Consider the following 20,783-nt stretch of genomic DNA (forward strand, 5'->3'; position numbering starts at 1 on the left):
TTTCAACTTGCAGCACGGGCCCTTCGTTAGGCCAGGGGTTCTCAACTCCAGTTCTCCTTCCAACCTGTCTTCAGGATATCCCAGCTTCAGCACAGGTGGCTCAATCTTTGACTGAGTCCCCTGTGCTGAAGCAGGGATATTCTGAACACCTGACCTGTTGGGGGGGGGGGGGGAGGGGGAGAAGAGGGTCGAGGGCAGGAGTGGAGAACCTGTGCTGCATTAAGCTGTGAAGTGGTCTTCCCCTGGGCTGGATAAGAGCTCCGATCTATTCCAATGGATGGGACTCCGATCTTCTACACAAGGCAGTTGGCTTCACAGCCTCCTGAATAGAGGACGTGGGACTAGATTTGCAGAGCAGTCTGGTACCACAAGGCCCCCATTCAAGGCAAAGAGCAGTAAGGCCGGGCTCATCAACCAGAACCCCCCAAAAAAAGGGGCCAGAGGAGAAAATAAAGTGGGAGTAAGAGGGCCACAAGTGTATCGTAACATCATTTAGGATGCATTGAACAGGCTTGCCAATCTGTGCCATGTACGGTGATGTACACGATACGAGTTTTAATGTGAACACTGCACTTGGCTGTCTGGGCAACTGCACGGAAATTAGCAGCAGATCCCGCAAGGGCAACTTCAAGACTCTCTGTGGCTGGCTGTATTTGGACAAGGGCCACCAGTGGAAGAGTCCTGCTGTAGTACATCTTCCTGCACCAGGTGGTGTCGAATGGATGAAGCCTGCTTAAAGGCAGGCCGCAGCTCGTTGCAGACATCCATGGCAGCAAAGGGTTAAAGCCACGCTGACGTTATTACGTCCCTGCTCAAATACACCGCAATGGTTACCTTTGCGACCAACTCCATTGGTGATCCAGTCATTGGCGTTCAGGTGAGATGGGTTCGACGTCCGGACAACCAGGTGCTGCATGTCTCTCCAGGTGAGGTTCGTACTGCAAGCAGATATCAAAACTGATCGTCTTGTGATCACAGGGTAGAAATGGACATCACAGCACAAGCAGCCGGGCTCCTGGTATGTGGGTAAACGCCTGCTGATTATCTCAAGGTGATGCAAAGGAGCCTTAATGTTTTTTTGTTCGGATTAAACCCTTCCCCCTCCACATGCAAACTTTTTTTGGTTGCATCTCTTTAAAAACATTGTACAGGGCAAAGAACCGCCTCCCTCCCCAAAAACCATGATCTTCCCCTACCCCTCACCACGTTCTAAACCTTCTTAAAATGTCCCCCCAAAGTCACCCACCTCAACAATCCAATCTTCTCCACACCACTGACTAGACTAAATCCAGAGACCTGACCCCCAACTCCTGCCCACCAACCAAGCTCTCAACGCACCAAGCCGGACCATAATGTTCCCACCCCCTGCCCACCAACCAAGCAAGGTCTCAATGCACCTAACCCATAACCCGACCACAATCTTCCCACCAACCAACCAAGCAAGCTCTCAATGCACCCAACCCATAACCCGCCCATAATGTTCCCACCCCTGCCCACCAACCAACCAAGCAAGCTCTCAATGCACCCAACCCATAACCCGCCCATAATGTTCCCACCCCTGCCCACCAACCAAGCAAGCTCTCAATGCACCCAACCCATAACCCGCCCATAATGTTCCTACCCCTGCCCACCAACCAAGCGAGCTCTCAATGCACCCAACCCATAACCCGCCCATAATGTTACCACCCCTGCCCACCAACCAACCAAGCTCTCAATGCACCCAACCCATAACCCGCCCATAATGTTCCCACTCCTGCCCACCAACCAACCAAGCTCTCAATGCACCCAACCCATAGCCCGACCATAATGTTCCCACCCCTGCCCACCAACCAAGCAAGCTCCCAATGCACCCAACCCATAACCCGCCCATAATGTTCCCACCCCCTGCCCACCAACCAATGTTTGGGGTGATTTTGGATCTGCAGCGGATTGGCAGGTTCTTTTGGGTCGTGGATTCATCTCAAAGGGCGATTCGTGTCTTGCGGATTTTTAAATGATTACCAATACATTCAGTGGATCCTGCAACCCGTGGATGGATTTGTAGACTCCAAGTCGCGGATTCAGCGATGTGTTTGCAGGTTCTTACAAATCCGTCCATGGGTTTTATCCAATGCCGGCTTTTGTTGAATCCGCACGGATTAAAACCGAACAAATCCGCTTGTGGATTTTACACCGCGAAATGGATTGGGGGGGGTGGGGGGTGGGGGTGGGTAGAAATGCGCAACAATCCGTTAAACGGATTTGGGAAGATTCCCCATCTCTACTCAAGTCACAGCGCTCGATTTGAAATGATGGCTCGCCATTCAACGCTCATTACGGTCGTGTGGTTTAAGGGTTCTGTACCGTACATCCCGAACTGTGGTTTACAGCACATAGCGCTTACTTTGCTTCCAGAGCGAGAGCAATAATTCCGGCAGCCAACGGCGCGGACGCGGAGGTCCCGGTGTGAGAGTCCGTGCATTTCTGCCTCAAATCGGTCGTCACCTGATGGAAGAATACACAAGGGGTCAGAACATCGCCCGCGCTAAAACAAAAAAAGCCTGAACTAACCCCCCAACTCCAAATCCCCACAGCAAACACAGGCAAAGTGGGGCGAACTCTACGAGAGAGAAACATACAATATACAATGCAGGAAAGCAACTGGATTTATACACTTTCAACTATTAAACTAATTAAAGGGGCTTAATGAAGAATGTACGGATTAGCCCAAAATAGAAGTTCCTTTACCAAACAGGGAAGCCCTACCTATCGGTCTAGATAATTATGTCTGGACTGCTATGATCGTATGACTAGCACAATGGGAATAGAGGGTTGTTGCTCCCTGATTGATACTTTTATCGGCTATTCGTTATATCTGCAATGGATAATTATGTCAGTTACACTTTATGCATGTACCATATAACAATTATAATTAGTATCGTCATTACTAGATCGCCCGATGACCAGGTTTATTAGCCACATACACATAGATTGCGTGTGTGATGTCTGATGTCTTCAGTCCCGTTTTTAATATTTTCTTGCTTTCGGTTTGCTCCGTACCCAACGCGTATGACGTCATCCAGGCCAACACTACTAAAGAGACTTTCGACAAAGCTGTTGCGAAACGTACGTCGGGCGTCACATCCGGTAGCGAGGCTTCCTGTCATGGCTACAAGCGCCTACAATCCTGTGGAGACCCTATGATTTGTTATTCCCGGCTGGAGACCCCTTTTCAGTATTATACCCAAGTTATTCTCCTTTATTACAATTGTGTCGGGACTTTAGGAAGGTTACATTTTCCTCACTCTACCTGTTACCTTGTGAGGACTTGGCAGGATCTCCACATCCAGTTCCAATTACTGATGAGCGATATGCATTAGGGTTGCCAGACGGATTATCCAAAAATAAAACGTACGTACGTACGGGCGGGCGGGCTCTTTACATACGTGAGTATATGTATATTATACACGCACAAGTATATGTATATTATACACGCACAAGTGTATATATGTGCACATACACACACTTTGTAAGTCCTTCCAAAGGGGAACAGACCTATAGCTTATGCAAGTACAAACTTCTCCAACCCCAACTACTGGTTTGGAAATAGGTTACCAAGTTAGAACAGATAAGGCAAAATCCCCCGACCTCCCTCCAACTCTTCCCAAAACAAACTCCTGGGCATTGGCCAGTGTCAACAAAAACACTTTGTCCGAGCTGGAAAGGGAAAGGTTTCTGGTGCATTGTGAGCTCGCAGGCAAACAGAAAAGAACCCCCTTCTTTAGTACGGAGTATGGGCAGGCGTCCAACCGGCAGCTTCCGGGGGGGTTCCATCCAGCGCCAGGTGCTGCCGATAAGTCAGTGTAACAAGATACACTCAGTGGGAACGATGTACAACGGAGAGAGTTGGGGGGTGGGGGAAGGGCAAATTGGGCCGCATGAACCAAACGGGGTTAAGTTGCAAGGCACCTGGCTGGATTCTGGCGTGAATAGGCCTCATGGGGCTGTACAGCTTTATCGCTGCCTAGTGAATATTGGCCATAGGCTTTAAGCACATCGGACTTCAGACTATAATTGCCAAGCTGTGCTCTTCCACCTTTCAGCAGCAGAAGACACCCTGCGGCCCATTCAACGGCCAAGAAGTGGTCTTGTGTAATGGAACCGCTGAGTAAACATGGGCCTTCGGTTTTGCAGAAGTAGGCGTTTTGGAAAGTTAACATGACGAAGATACAATTCAAAAAACACCATCAGAGACCGCACGGCCGGGGTCACCGCCGGTAAAACCCTGCGGGCCCAGAAACAACGCGTGGGGTGACCCTCGGGCAGCGAAAGGCGTTGGAGCCGGAGAAAGACTCACAATCTGCTTCTCGTTCTGGTTGCCGCTGCTGTAGGTGGTGGCCAGTGTGGAGGAGCAGGCTTCGCTGTACCACGGGACGTTACCGAACTGCGTGGTGCTGCTGATGGACAGGGTGTAGATGCTGTTGGTGTAGCCGTCACAGTTGCAGCTGTCGTGTTCTCTTCCCCCGTTCCCGGAGGCCCACACATAGATAGAGCCCAGGCCTGCACGGCCCTTAAATAAGAGCAAAAGTAGAGTTTAAATACGGTCACATACTAGAGGCAGAAGATCAACCACTAGACAGCAGATGCCTTCAGCACCCAATGAATGATCTCCTTTGCTGCCAAAGAAGACTGCAATACAATACACTAATAAACCTTGTATTATATATATGGCTTGCTTAATATGGACATTATAATAGAAATATATATATATATATATATATATATATATATATATATATATATATATATATATATATATATATATAATTTATTTATATATTATACACACACAGTGCAATTTCAGAACCTGTCACCAGAAGACGATGTATGGCCCATGCCTTTTTAATGGCACCTGCTTAGCAAATATGGCCCATAGTATTATGCTATGTATGTACAATGTAAATCAATTAGGACTATTTTTAAGAAATGTTTAAAAATATGGGGGGGGGGGGGGGAGACAGGAATTCACATCTAACTGCTCCTTTTTTGGTTAACAAACCTGATTGGATCTACTGGTCTATACACGTTATTTCCCTGGAGTCTGTGCCTGTCCTGTTAACCTCTTTATTGACAGAGGTGTTGGCAGTGAAGTGTCTCTTGACTCCAGCCCCAGGTGTTTGTGATAACACCGCTGCTCTATTCATACACCGAGCTCTCACATATATGTGCTACGAAACTGCGGTCAGGTCTGGCCACGCATTGAGACGCACTCGTTTGGATGAAACTTGCAATGGTTGCGTTGTTCGACACCAGAGAGGGTTAACTCAGCAAAAAGGAACAGGATTTCTCCCAGTGTTTAGTATTCAAATCAAACAAAGACCAGAACTATCCATCTAACCCAACATCTTCGTTCCCTTCTACCTGATTGACTCCTCTAAAAAAAGCCTCTTCTGCCAGACGTGCTGGTCCATCCACGGTCTTCCCATCATCTTCGGGCCCCCAACTGGCGCTATAGATGTGAATATAATTAGGGTTAAGTCCCAGGGACCTCGCTTCTACTGCATCGGTCACTTCTCCATCCAGCATCCGCACACCTGTCCAACAGAGATAAAAACACAGCGTCGGACAATGCCATCCAGATAAGAACTAGGCGAGTACGTAGAACAAGCATCTCAAGCCCACGGTGGAATCCAAATACATACAGCTGAACCCCGTTATAACGCGGTTCGTGGGGCCCACAGAATGAGACTGCGTTCTAACCGGGATCGCGTAAAATTTTTGGAGGTTTTCAAATCTCGGGAGCCACGCTCAGACCGCGTTATAAGCGGCATCGCGTTGTAGCGGATCGCACTATAACGGCGTTGAGCTGTACCAACTATAGAATGATGGCGAGTACCTCTTTTAGTCCCCAAAATTACCTGGGTCATAAGAGAAAATATACCACAGCCCTTTAGCTGGCAGTTAAAAGGGGTTAATGTGACCCCCAAGCTAGTGTCTTACCTCCAATTTTTGCATTATAGGCTATTCCGACCCCACAAATGCCATTATTTGCCACGGCTGCCACTTCTCCCGCACACCGCGTGCCGTGCCTAAACAAAAATAAAAAAGTTAAAAAGTGACATCAACTGTGACATCAACTGTGACATCAACTGTGACATCAACTGTGACATCAACTGTGACATCAACTGTGACATCAACTGTGACATCAACTGTGACCTTCAAATGTTTTGCAGATAAACCAGGTGACGAATAACTTCACACGTTTCCTTGAACCTGTCCTGCGTGTGCACCGTGAACTATTTATAATCCCACGCATGGGTGATACATATCCACAGATAAAGAGCATTAAAACAAGACAAATAATACAATTGCACACGCCTCTTTATACAAGTCACTTGGTAAGAGAAACATAAAAAAAACCCTATTTTTGGAGGTGTGGCAGTTTGTGTTTTTCTCCCCGTTTTTACTGGTCTTTTTGGTGGGACAGCACGCTTTTTACCTTCAATGTTGGAAAATAATAATCCTTACTAGGTCCCCATCCAGCCCCGGAAAAAAAAAAAAAAATCAAATTGCCTTGGGGACCGAGCTACCTTTTTTTTTTTTTGGTTAGGACACAGGCTCTTCTTCATGCCTCTGCCAACTCCGCTCTCACACACCGAGCGTGAATAGAGCCGAGTCTTCACGGAGATGAATGAAACGGTGCTTTGTGCAGACAGGACATTCATCTGCTGTATCTGCTGCATCTTGCAGCGTGGCCAGAATCCGCAGCTCACACCAGGCAAACAGCAGCACTACAGGAGCCCGGCAGGAACACCACCGCCATTCTGAGGACCGTCCAACCACCTTAACCCATTACAAGCATCCCCCAGCCCCGTCCGGCAGCGTCAACGTTACATGCCGGAAGGGACGCGAATGAGAAACCTACGGGGTCATCGTAGGAGATCGGTTTCAGGATATCCCAGCTTCAGCAGAGGTAGCTCAATCTTCGACTGAGCCTCTGATCGAGCCACCTGTGCTGAAGCTGGGATATCCTGAAAACCGGACCTGTTGTGGGAGGCTTGAGGACTGGAGTTGAGCAACGCCGGTATAGTGAGCTGCAATAAGAAGGGGACACGATCTAAACGAGCCTTCAATACACAAAGCCCCAGTATATTCATTATTTATTTCTTTAACCACCTTCCTGGTTTGTGGCAGAAGAGACACCTAACTCGACCGTGGCGTTACAAGATTAACAGAGCCCGGCTCGGCCTGTCCTGCCCGGACGTCTACAATGCTGGGTTTAATTCTTCCTAGCGAAAATAAATATTGACCTGACACGTACTAACTGGAACAGCAGCGGCCATTAAGGATGATGTGGGGGAAAAAAGGTGGCGATTATATCTTCACTGCCTAAAATAAAATGCTAATTATAAAATCGCTGCTGTCCAAGTAAATTCTGCTTCTCATAATCTTCCAAATTCGGCTCGTTTTCCACAGCTCATTAAACAGACAGATTGCAAAAACTGGGATCAGAGCGACAAGCAGGTCAGGCGTTTCCCAGCTGCAAACCATCGCCATATTATCCCCAATTTCATGTAATTGGCCCTTAAGGTGTCAGGTAGTTTACGCTGGGAACAGCAAAAACCTGCAAGGTTTGTGGCCAGAGAAGAGGGCTTAGAAGAGTGTGGAAACGGCTCGGTGAGTAAAGGCACGGACTGATACCCAATAGCAAGGTTCAACTCCCGGGATCGGCTCCTTGTGACCTTGGGGAAGTCACTTTATCTCCCTGTGCCTCAGGCGCCAAAATCATAGATTGTAAGCTCTGCGGGGCAGGGGTCTAACAATTCTATGTGCCATGCAGCACTACAACTGGGAGAAAAGCCCTATAGGAAATAAAGTTTATTATTATTACAGTATTATTATTATTAATTGGTTGTCTTCCAATTCATTATATATTTTTTTAAACTACACAATTGTCTTGAGAGCATCACACATTTTTTTCTTCTATTATTATTATTAACCCGATTCCAAATATAGAATACATCTTTTACCCCTTTCATTCTATTCTCAACCTTCTAATTACCTGGAGACAGGAGGGGCAGAAACGTTGAAATAAAACAATTAAATAAGTCCCAGATAGGACCAAACAGAACAGAGACGGATAAGGCATCAACACACCTATAATAATAATAATAATAATAATAATAATAATCTCTTGGAGCGCTGCCAATTTTTCTAGACATGAGCCCTGCCCCGCAGAGCTGACACTTTGTTTTTGTTGCCCGAGGGAGATAAAATGGTGATGTGTCCGAGGTTACAAGGAGCCGACACCGGGACCAGAACCGGTTTCCCAAACTCTGTGCCAATGTCCTCGGAGTCAGCGCCTTTCCTCGCTGGATCAGCCCAACTTTTAATGTATTAACCATATAGCTGCCAGTTTAATTTAGGCCTACATGGAACTGCACCTTTCAATGATCCCAAGAAGGAACCCCCCCCACCCCCCACAACAAGGATTACTTATTTCATTATTATTGATTATTTGGGGCCTTTACTCAAGTGACTAACAGAGAGAGAAAGAAAATGCCAATCAGATCTGCTCTCGCTCTGCGTGTTCCTCTCGTGTGCAGTCCTGAGGGGCAGAAAGATGGATGCTCAGAAATGAGGTTGACTGGCGCGGGAGGAGTGACATTCTCCGTCGGGCAGACGGCCACCGCACACACCGGTCATAAAGAGATGATTCATTTCCTCCGACTCGCAGCCCGTGCAACTGGAAGTGCCCTCGATGGAAAACCCAAGCGAGAGGTGATTACAAAGAGAGGAGACTGATGCGTCTGAACAACGGCGCTTCCTCGTACAGCCGCGAGATCGGCAGGAACACGCCGGAGCTTTCCACAGCTCTACAACAATGTGCCACGGGAGCCCCCAAAACTTCCCTGTGTCCCCTTAACCCCGGAGCTGCCGCACGCCCAAAGATTCCGGGGCTGGAACCGTCGGAGGTAGCGGCCCATGTTACCAAGTGGTGCTATTTCCTAAGATACCGTCTGGCGCCAGAGGGTCGCTTACAGACCATTGAAGTGAACGAGGCATAAAGGGCCTTCCGGTGCTGGACGTTATGCGAGATAGCCGTGCTTAGCAGATATGGGCCTTTATAAGGTTGAAAAGCTTTTACACATGGGGCGGGAAAAAAACAAAAACCTACAAGACATATTAAAGATACAATCCAAGCTGTTTCCTCTCTCCTCTCTCCCCCATACAGGATGGAAGCAGGGAGTGTCCAGAGCTGAACCCCATCCATTTCAGCTCCGGGAGCCCCCTGCTTCTGGAGGTATTTACCTCCGTAGGGGGGGCACCTGTAGTCACTCCCGGGTTCACTATGCAGCATGTCCGCTTTTCAAGGCTCCCAGGCCCTGCGGGCCAATGGGAAGCCGTGACGTCATCCGGTGCGGGCCAATGGGAAGCCGTGACGTCATCCGGTGCGGGCCAATGGGAAGCCGTGACGTCATCCGGTGCGCCTCGCTATTGGCCCATGGGACACGCGAGCCGAAAACTGCAGGAGATACCGGCACCCACTACGGAGGTTAGTATATCGGGAAGCAGGGGGTCCCCGGAACTCAAATGAATGGGGTTCCCGCTCCAGAGACCCCCCGCTTCTATCCTGTATGCGAGGGTGAGCGAGCGGCGTTACTACGAGGGAAATGGCCCAGTCTCACCGTCACATAGCATGTTACTGCCAGCCAGCCAAGCCCCGTGCCGCGGATTCACCCGTCCGTAGGAAACCCACGGCACAGATTACATGCAGGATCGGCAGCATGCTGGGATGTCCCGCACGTCGACTTTCATAACCACCTCGTCAATACCAGTGAGAAGCAGGTTAACGCGCGGGCAACGCCGCACCCACTGCTTGTTAACAGTGCGTCAACCAGTTCCCGACCTAGAAGAGGACTTCTCTGTTCCGATGACATATTTCTAGCGCTGGAGAACACGTTGGGGCTTTATAAATACATGGTAATAGGAACAACATGTAGCTCAGGGGGTAGCCCACTCCAGTCCTCCAGGCCGCCCGCAACAGGTCAGGTTCAGGAGATCCCTGCTTCGGCACAGGTGGCTCAATCAGTGTCTCGGTCCAAGACTGAGCCACCCGTGCTGAAGCAGGGACTAATTGAGCCACCCCGTGCTGAAGCAGGGACTAATTGAGCCACCCCGTGCTGAAGCAGGGACTAATTGAGCCACCCCGTGCTGAAGCAGGGACTAATTGAGCCACCCCGTGCTGAAGCAGGGACTAATTGAGCCACCCCGTGCTGAAGCAGGGACTAATTGAGCCACCCCGTGCTGAAGCAGGGATATCCTGACATGTCGGTGGCCCTTGAGGGCTGGAGTTGTGTAGCTCTACACAAGTTTCCGGGGCCTCACAGCTTCAATTAATTACCATATTGATCGAAATTTAAAAAAAAAAAAAAAAAATACCCCAACCCGACACCCCCTACAAGTGACAGTGATCTCACACACGAGAGAAGTGGGACTGCAGCTTTAACAGGGAAATGAGCCCTGCGTGGGAAAAGGCGGTCACAGTGGGAGCACAGAACTACCCACCTGTTATCGTTCATCTGCGTGTACCGGGGCTGCGGGTCGGAGTCCTGGTCATTGACATCGTAGCTGGCAGCGGGATCCTGAACAAACCCAAAGAGAGAAAACCCACAGCGCTGACCATCAACGATTGTGACACCCGCGCACATCGCGCCTCCCTTCTCCGGCTGTCCACATCACTTATTTTGCCTTCAGAGTGATGTAAAAGAATCCAGCTGCATTTCGTCCCCCCCCACCCTCCCCATCCCTGCCCCCCCACACCCCCCCCTCCCCATCCCATCCCTCCCCCCCTCCCCATCCCATCCCTCCCCCCCTCCCCCCATCCCTCTCCTCCCCCCATCCCTCCCCTCTCCTCCCACACCCCCCATCCCTCCCCCCTCCCGCCATCCCTCCCGCCTAATGGCTTGTTCTTAATAAATTTAAAGTGCACTGCGGCAAGCACGTCTCCCCGAGCTGTCCAGCGCTGCGCTGATCAATAATCAATCCTTTCTTTCCCCCTCCGCGGAGATGAATGCCTAGCCGTGCATTTCTCAGCTGTTCATTAAACACACATGCCGAGGAAATAAATTAGAGTAAAAAGCCTGGCGTGTGTGTAGCTACTCCAGCCGAGGTCAAAGGTGACATCTGATTTTATAGTGTGTGCCGGGAGAAACAATGGGAACAAAATAAACACGCTGCTGATTGTCTGATGCGGGTGGAAGCGGCAATGCTACTTCGGGCGTGGTGCGCCTCTTCTAAATCTGTCAAAATCCTGATGGTGTGCCTAGCATAATGGCCGCCTGTCAGCTTCCATCAATCCTTCAGTCAGTGTAACTCAGCAGCTACAATGTATCGTGATATTGCAAAGGTAACATTGTCTACTGTTACAGTTTGCAGCTCAAACTGCTGGGAATATTGGCAACCAATCACAAAACAAGGAAGTGTTGCACAGATCTTGCACCGCTGGGGAGGTGGGCTACACGTTTTCACATGTTCTGCGGCTTTAAACTTGCGCAGCCTGCAGGGGAGCGCAAGCATTTCTGATTAACCCTTTCGGTGAGGGACGTTCCATGGATCAGAAGACCCTACCACCATGTGATCGGAAGACCGTCACCGGTGCGCCACGCAAGGGAGAGTCCCCTTCTCTGCCTCGCTGATCTCTGAAGTGGGTATTTTGGAGAACCCTTTTAAAACCGGACCATTTCTCGTTATTCCCATGCCAATCTTAGGATAAAAGAGGGGGGGGGAGCTCACTGTCCGCACCGCAATTATAAAGTAAGCGGATTCATTTTAAAAATGGAAGGGGAGAGGGGGCAGGAGGAGGATATAAAGGGCAATTAAACCGCACCTAATTTCCCCCATTACAAACAGGGTAAACGGTCAAAAGTGACATACGTCAACATCTATCACTGTTTTGCCATACGAGGAACCGCGCTTTTAAATACACGTTCAATTGTTCCAACCCCTTTGCCGATAATGGGGCGGACAATTTATTGGGAAACAGCCTTTCGTGTTGCCCGGGATCTATGCACCGGATCCCGGCAGGAAGCACAGCGAGCTATGGACCAGCGAGAATGGTGCGTCAACTCACGTAGTTTCCTTGGAGGTCCGGGTGGTTCTTCTCAATGCCGTCGTCCAGGATGGAGACCACAATGCCTCTGCCGGTGAAGCCCTGCTCCCACGCTTCCTTCACCTGCAGGTCGTGTCGGTTCTGGTCGTACTGAAGAACACAACAGAAGCGGTCAACATTGGGGGGGGGGGGGATCAACATTCAAGTGGCTATTCTGCAGCGGGGGTGGCGGACTCCAGACCTCAGCCCCCCCCCCAAGCGCCAGACCTCAACCCTCCTGCCCCTCCCGAAACAGGTCAGGTGTGAAGGATATCTCAGCTTCAGCACAGGTGGCTCAATCAGTGACTCAGTCTTCGATTGATTGAGCCATCTGTGCTGAAGCAGGGACTGATTGAGCCACCTATGCTTTAGCTGGGATATCATTAAAAACGTGCAGCATAGATAGATTTAGTCCTTTTTTTTGGTTTAGAGGCTCTTCGTGTCAGTAGTCAGAACACACACACACACACACACACACTTTCCAACAGTTATTATTTTTAAAATCGGATGCTGCGTTAAGGAGATCTAAGCGTTTGAAATATTTATTGTCCGGGAGGTTAAAATGAAGCTCTCCTGTCCAGTGCAGTCGGTCATCACGGTAATTCCCAGAAGCTAGGTGGCCAGGATTTGTGTTTTTTTTTAAACTAGGAAAATAAATAAATAAAATATTTCAAAATAACTAAAAAGTGTAGGACACGCTTATACGAACATTAAAGGAATTTAAAACCCTTACGGGCTTTGGGCTGAGGTTTTAGGGGCTTTCCTAGAATATTCACAGTGGCAGCCAAATATTATTCTGCATCAATATTTCTCTGGCATTTAAATAAATAAAACCTGCAGGAGGATCAGACAATGCAGTGAGGTCGTTAGAATGACAATCAACTTCTAATCAGAGAATTATTTATGAGCAGTCAGCGTGCATTCGGCCTCTTCAATATATGCCAATTGGTTTTTGGTCAAGCGGATTACAAAAAACACATCTAGGTTACCCAATGGTAGGGTTCAGCGAGTCCAGACCGTGTGCTACTGGGAAATACGGTCCGGCCACGGAGTCAGATCATTTCCTCGCTCTTCACACGCAGAGATTAGAGTTTAATCCCATTACTGCAGGAGGGAGCTGGCATGCACAGCAAATTCACATTTATTTTTTTCGTGGACGCAGCTGCTGAACAAGCATTTATTGCGAGTGAACAAGAGCAGGGCATTCAAACAGTCTTAAGACACGGTGTTCCCGGCGTGATCAGCGTTATATAGAGATCAGAGTTCATGTCATTTGTAATGACCCTTACTTGTGGTGGAATGGGAGCTCCCTGGGCTGAGAGAGACCATGCAGGATTACTCAAATAGCCAACTGGTGTCAGGAAGTAGGGCAGACGTAGCAAACTCCAGTTCAAGGGCCACCAACAGGTCAGGTGCTAAGGATATCCATGCTTCAGCAGAGGTGGCTCAGTTGAAGATTAAGCCACCTGTGCTGAAGCAGGGACTAATTGAGCCAAGTCTGCTGAAGCAGGACTATCTTTAAAACCCAAACTGATGGTGGCCCTTGAGGACTAGAGTTGGCCACTCCTGATGGACGATGTAGACCTCATGTCCACCATGCCTGGACCACAAAGAAGGAGCTGCGTAAATACTCACTGCTACTCAAGAGGGTTGGAGGTAAGGGGACCAGCTGTGGGTCGTATTATGTGGACAGAACCGTATCCAGTTAAGTTTACAATAAGTGGACCTTCTAAATCAGAAGCAGAGTGGACCTGTTGCCATTAGCAGAGTTCAACCCCGCTTTCCTTCTCCTGCAACACTTGGGGAGACTCGTTAAGCTACAGCATCTGCAGCTCATCCCAGAACGCCTCAACAGGAAGGCGCGAGAAACCGGCGGCCAGACGCCAAGCCTGTGCTCAGCGCCGTCCCTACTCCGCGGTGAGAAGTACGGGAGAAACCGCGCGAAGGAACGGAAGGGAGGAGGCATTCCGACACTCGACGTGCGAGGAGTGGCACAGGAGTCAGGAATCAGCGATCAGGGCTGGATCACACACCCGGGGGGTTCAACTCCCGTCCACAATCCCCCCCCCCCCCACCCCCGAACAGGTCAAGTTTTTAGGATATCCCCGCTTCAGCACAGGTGGCTTAATCAAAAACTGAACCCCCTACGCTGAAGCAAGGCCAGACCAACTGAGCCCCCCTGTGCTGAAGCAGGGATATCCTGAAAACCTGACCTGTTTGGGCAGAGAGGGGGGGGGGTCTTGACAATCGGAGTGGGGAACCCCTGCTTTAACCCGACTTCTCCGCCAGACAGATGCTTCCTGTTCTCCCAGGAAAGCTTACAATGTCCGCATACTAAATCACCAAGGAGAGGAAGGTGGAGAGAAAGCGATTTCATTTTTACGGGAGAGGGGGTGTGGGGGGGCGGGGGGGGAGAGATTTTTTTTTTTTAAATGTGCATTTAATGGCTTTGCAGTCTCACAGGGGGATGAGCGGATTTTCTCATAAGCAATTTTTGGTAGAACAAGTGCAAAGTCAGTAGTTCTGAGACTTTTCTACAAATCATCCGATGTCTGCCGGGTGCGCGGGTTATATTTATATTCCTGCGCGGCATCTTGTAGGTCAGAGTACTGTATATAGCGTCGCTGTGGCCACTGTTTCCAGTGACACGGACACAGACGCGAGTGAACGTGGAATGCAAAACCATTTCTAGTGGGCGGATATTGATGGGTTAAAATCTACATGGCCGCATATACATTTTTTAGAATCCAGAAAGAACAAAAAGCGCATTAATTAATACAAAAAAACCCTAAAAAAACGCACATATATGCGAGTGAAAGGGAGGTGTTTGATAAATAGACTAAATCTATCCCTAGAACACGGGAGACACGTCCTGCGTCAGAGCGGGGAGGCGGCTGAGCGCACAGATACACGTCCTGCGTCAGAGCGGGGAGGCGGCTGAGCGCACAGATACACGCCCTCCGTCAGAGCGGGGAGGCGGCTGAGCGCACAGATACACGTCCTGCGTCAGAGCGGGGAGGCGGCTGAGCGCACAGATACACGCCCTCCGTCAGAGCGGGGAGGCGGCTGAGCGCACAGATACACGTCCTGCGTCAGAGCGGGGAGGCGGCTGAGCGCACAGATACACGTCCTCCGTCAGAGCGGGGAGGCGGCTGAGCGCACAGATACACGCCCTCCGTCAGAGCGGGGAGGCGGCTGAGCGCACAGATACACGCCCTCCGTCAGAGCGGGGAGGCGGCTGAGCGCACAGATACACGCCCTCCGTCAGAGCGGGGAGGCGGCTGAGCGCACAGATACACGTCCTCCGTCAGAGCGGGGAGGCGGCTGAGCGCACAGATACACGTCCTCCGTCAGAGCGGGGAGGCGGCTGAGCGCACAGATACACGCCCTCCGTCAGAGCGGGGAGGCGGCTGAGCGCACAGATACACGTCCTCCGTCAGAGCTGGGAGGCGGCTGAGCGCACAGATACACGTCCTCCGTCAGAGCGGGGAGGCGGCTGAGCGCACAGATACACGTCCTGCGTCAGAGCGGGGAGGCGGCTGAGCGCACAGATACACGTCCTCCGTCAGAGCGGGGAGGCGGCTGAGCGCACAGATACACGCCCTACGTCAGAGCTGGGAGGCGGCTGAGCGCACAGATACACGCCTTCCGTCAGAGCGGGGAGGCGGCTGAGCGCACAGATACACGCCCTCCGTCAGAGCGGGGAGGCGGCTGAGCGCACAGATACACGCCCTCCGTCAGAGCTGGGAGGCGGCTGAGCGCACAGATACACGCCCTCCGTCAGAGCGGGGAGGCGGCTGAGCGCAGATACACGCCCTCCGTCAGAGCGGGGAGGCGGCTGAGCGCACAGATACACGCCCTCCGTCAGAGCTGGGAGGCTGCTGAGCGCACAGATACACGCCCTCCGTCAGAGCGGGGAGGCGGCTGAGCGCACAGATACACGTCCTCCGTCAGAGCGGGGAGGCGGCTGAGCGCACAGATACACGCCCTCCGTCAGAGCTGGGAGGCGGCTGAGCGCACAGATACACGCCCTCCGTCAGAGCGGGGAGGCGGCTGAGCGCACAGATACACGCCCTCCATCAGAGCGGGGAGGCGGCTGAGCGCACAGATACACGCCCTCCGTCAGAGCGGGGAGGCGGCTGAGCGCACAGATACACGCCCTACGTCAGAGCGGGGAGGCGGCTGAGCGCACAGATACACGCCCTACGTCAGAGCGGGGAGGCGGCTGAGCGCACAGATACACGCCCTACGTCAGAGCGGGGAGGCGGCTGAGCGCACAGATACACGCCCTCCGTCAGAGCGGGGAGGCGGCTGAGCGCACAGATACACGCCCTCCGTCAGAGCGGGGAGGCGGCTGAGCGCACAGATACACGCCCTCCGTCAGAGCGGGGAGGCGGCTGAGCGCACAGATACACGCCCTCCATCAGAGCGGGGAGGCGGCTGAGCGCAGATACACGCCCTCCGTCAGAGCGGGGAGGCGGCTGAGCGCACAGATACACGCCCTCCGTCAGAGCTGGGAGGCGGCTGAGCGCACAGATACACGCCCTCCGTCAGAGCGGGGAGGCGGCTGAGCGCACAGATACACGCCCTCCGTCAGAGCGGGGAGGCGGCTGAGCGCACAGATACACGCCCTCCGTCAGAGCGGGGAGGCGGCTGAGCGCACAGATACACGCCCTCCGTCAGAGCGGGGAGGCGGCTGAGCGCACAGATACACGCCCTCCATCAGAGCGGGGAGGCGGCTGAGCGCAGATACACGCCCTCCGTCAGAGCGGGGAGGCGGCTGAGCGCACAGATACACGCCCTCCGTCAGAGCTGGGAGGCGGCTGAGCGCACAGATACACGCCCTCCGTCAGAGCGGGGAGGCGGCTGAGCGCACAGATACACGTCCTGCGTCAGAGCGGGGAGGCGGCTGAGCGCACAGATACACGTCCTGCGTCAGAGCGGGGAGGCGGCTGAGCGCACAGATACACGTCCTGCGTCAGAGCTGGGAGGCGGCTGAGCACAGATACACGCCCTCCGTCAGAGCGGGGAGGCGGCTGAGCGCACAGATACACGCCCTCCGTCAGAGCGGGGAGGCGGCTGAGCGCACAGATACACGTCCTGCGTCAGAGCGGGGAGGCGGCTGAGCGCACAGATACACGTCCTCCGTCAGAGCTGGGAGGCGGCTGAGCGCAGATACACGTCCTCCGTCAGAGCTGGGAGGCGGCTGAGCGCACAGATACACGTCCTCCGTCAGAGCGGGGAGGCGGCTGAGCGCACAGATACACGCCCTCCGTCAGAGCGGGGAGGCGGCTGAGCGCACAGATACACGTCCTCCGTCAGAGCGGGGAGGCGGCTGAGCGCAGATACACGCCCTCCGTCAGAGCGGGGAGGCGGCTGAGCGCACAGATACACGTCCTGCGTCAGAGCGGGGAGGGGGCTGAGCGCACAGATACACGTCCTCCGTCAGAGCGGGGAGGCGGCTGAGCGCAGATACACGCCCTCCGTCAGAGCGGGGAGGGGGCTGAGCACAGATACACGCCCTCCGTCAGAGCGGGGAGGCGGCTGAGCGCACAGATACACGCCCTCCGTCAGAGCTGGGAGGCGGCTGAGCGCACAGATACACGCCCTCCGTCAGAGCGGGGAGGCGGCTGAGCACAGATACACGCCCTCCGTCAGAGCGGGGAGGCGGCTGAGCGCACAGATACACGCCCTCCGTCAGAGCGGGGAGGCGGCTGAGCGCACAGATACACGTCCTCCGTCAGAGCGGGGAGGCGGCTGAGCGCACAGATACACGCCCTCCGTCAGAGCGGGGAGGCGGCTGAGCACAGATACACGCCCTGCGTCAGAGCGGGGAGGCGGCTGAGCGCACAGATACACTTCCTCCGTCAGAGCGGGGAGGAGGCTGAGCGCACAGATACACGCCCTCCGTCAGAGCGGGGAGGAGGCTGAGCGCACAGATACACGTCCTCCGTCAGAGCGGGGAGGCGGCTGAGCGCAGATACACGCCCTCCGTCAGAGCGGGGAGGCGGCTGAGCGCACAGATACACGCCCTCCGTCAGAGCGGGGAGGCGGCTGAGCGCACAGATACACGCCCTCCGTCAGAGCGGGGAGGCGGCTGAGCGCACAGATACACGTCCTCCGTCAGAGCGGGGAGGCGGCTGAGCGCACAGATACACGCCCTCCGTCAGAGTGGGGAGGCGGCTGAGCGCACAGATACACGCCCTCCGTCAGAGCGGGGAGGAGGCTGAGCGCACAGATACACGCCCTCCGTCAGAGCGGGGAGGCGGCTGAGCGCACAGATACACGCCCTCCGTCAGAGCGGGGAGGCGGCTGAGCGCACAGATACACGCCCTCCGTCAGAGCGGGGAGGCGGCTGAGCGCACAGATACACGTCCTCCGTCAGAGCGGGGAGGCGGCTGAGCGCACAGATACACGCCCTCCGTCAGAGCGGGGAGGAGGCTGAGCGCACAGATACACGTCCTCCGTCAGAGTGGGGAGGCGGCTGAGCGCACAGATACACGCCCTCCGTCAGAGCGGGGAGGCGGCTGAGCACAGATACACGCCCTCCGTCAGAGCGGGGAGGCGGCTGAGCGCACAGATACACGCCCTCCGTCAGAGCGGGGAGGAGGCTGAGCGCACAGATACACGTCCTCCGTCAGAGCGGGGAGGCGGCTGAGCGCAGATACACGCCCTCCGTCAGAGCGGGGAGGCGGCTGAGCGCACAGATACACGCCCTCCGTCAGAGCGGGGAGGCGGCTGAGCGCACAGATACACGCCCTCCGTCAGAGCGGGGAGGCGGCTGAGCGCACAGATACACGTCCTCCGTCAGAGCGGGGAGGCGGCTGAGCGCACAGATACACGCCCTCCGTCAGAGTGGGGAGGCGGCTGAGCGCACAGATACACGCCCTCCGTCAGAGCGGGGAGGCGGCTGAGCGCAGATACACGCCCTCCGTCAGAGCGGGGAGGCGGCTGAGCGCACAGATACACGCCCTCCGTCAGAGCGGGGAGGCGGCTGAGCGCACAGATACACGCCCTCCGTCAGAGCGGGGAGGCGGCTGAGCGCACAGATACACGCCCTCCGTCAGAGCGGGGAGGCGGCTGAGCGCAGATACACGCCCTCCGTCAGAGCGGGGAGGGGGCTGAGCGCACAGATACACGCCCTCCGTCAGAGCGGGGAGGCGGCTGAGCGCACAGATACACGCCCTCCGTCAGAGCGGGGAGGCGGCTGAGCGCAGATACACGTCCTCCGTCAGAGCGGGGAGGCGGCTGAGCGCACAGATACACGTCCTGCGTCAGAGCGGGGAGGCGGCTGAGCGCACAGATACACGCCCTCCGTCAGAGCTGGGAGGGGGCTGAGCGTACAGATACACGCCCTCCGTCAGAGCTGGGAGGCGGCTGAGCGCACAGATACACGTCCTCCGTCAGAGCGGGGAGGCGGCTGAGCGCACAGATACACGTCCTCCGTCAGAGCGGGGAGGCGGCTGAGCGCACAGATACACGTCCTCCGTCAGAGCGGGGAGGCGGCTGAGCGCACAGATACACGCCCTGCGTCAGAGCGGGGAGGCGGCTGAGCGCACAGATACACGCCCTCCGTCAGAGCGGGGAGGCGGCTGAGCGCACAGATACACGTCCTCCGTCAGAGCGGGGAGGCGGCTGAGCGCACAGATACACGTCCTCCGTCAGAGCGGGGAGGCGGCTGAGCGCACAGATACACGCCCTCCGTCAGAGCTGGGAGGCGGCTGAGCGCAGATACACGTCCTCCGTCAGAGCGGGGAGGCGGCTGAGCGCACAGATACACGCCCTCCGTCAGAGCGGGGAGGCGGCTGAGCGCAGATACACGTCCTGCGTCAGAGCGGGGAGGCGGCTGAGCGCACAGATACACGTCCTGCGTCAGAGCGGGGAGGCGGCTGAGCGCACAGATACACGTCCTGCGTCAGAGCGGGGAGGCGGCTGAGCGCACAGATACACGCCCTCCGTCAGAGCTGGGAGGCGGCTGAGCGCACAGATACACGCCCTCCGTCAGAGCGGGGAGGCGGCTGAGCGCACAGATACACGCCCTCCGTCAGAGCTGGGAGGCGGCTGAGCGCACAGATACACGTCCTGCGTCAGAGCGGGGAGGCGGCTGAGCGCACAGATACACGCCCTCCGTCAGAGCGGGGAGGCGGCTGAGCGCACAGATACACGTCCTCCGTCAGAGCGGGGAGGCGGCTGAGCGCACAGATACACGTCCTCCGTCAGAGCGGGGAGGCGGCTGAGCGCACAGATACACGTCCTCCGTCAGAGCGGGGAGGCGGCTGAGCGCACAGATACACGCCCTCCGTCAGAGCGGGGAGGCGGCTGAGCGCACAGATACACGTCCTCCGTCAGAGCTGGGAGGCGGCTGAGCGCACAGATACACGTCCTGCGTCAGAGCGGGGAGGCGGCTGAGCGCACAGATACACGCCCTCCGTCAGAGCGGGGAGGCGGCTGAGCGCACAGATACACGTCCTCCGTCAGAGCGGGGAGGCGGCTGAGCGCACAGATACACGTCCTCCGTCAGAGCGGGGAGGCGGCTGAGCGCACAGATACACGTCCTCCGTCAGAGCGGGGAGGCGGCTGAGCGCACAGATACACGTCCTGCGTCAGAGCGGGGAGGCGGCTGAGCGCACAGATACACGTCCTCCGTCAGAGC

General features: G+C 54.5%; 1 protein-coding gene across 4 annotated transcripts in view; it reads right to left on the bottom strand.

Moving 5' to 3' along the window:
- Nucleotides 1-20,783, bottom strand: part of FURIN (furin, paired basic amino acid cleaving enzyme) — a 101,573-nt gene that overhangs the window by 22,574 nt on the left and 58,216 nt on the right. For all 4 annotated transcript variants that reach the window (XR_012788890.1, XM_075575484.1, XM_075575483.1 and 1 more), the window contains exons 5-11: nt 12,113-12,241; nt 10,549-10,625; nt 5,980-6,068; nt 5,401-5,573; nt 4,337-4,549; nt 2,384-2,484; nt 835-938 (exon numbers count right to left, since the gene is read on the bottom strand). Coding sequence is in view for 3 of the 4 variants with exons in the window: in XM_075575484.1 (XP_075431599.1) it covers nt 835-938; nt 2,384-2,484; nt 4,337-4,549; nt 5,401-5,573; nt 5,980-6,068; nt 10,549-10,625; nt 12,113-12,241 (886 nt within the window). In the remaining variant the exon portion in view is untranslated. The remainder of the gene's footprint in view (nt 1-834; nt 939-2,383; nt 2,485-4,336; nt 4,550-5,400; nt 5,574-5,979; nt 6,069-10,548; nt 10,626-12,112; nt 12,242-20,783) is intronic.

Source organism: Ascaphus truei, chromosome 18 (genome assembly GCF_040206685.1).
Source record: "Ascaphus truei isolate aAscTru1 chromosome 18, aAscTru1.hap1, whole genome shotgun sequence".
NCBI lineage: Eukaryota > Metazoa > Chordata > Amphibia > Anura > Ascaphidae > Ascaphus > Ascaphus truei.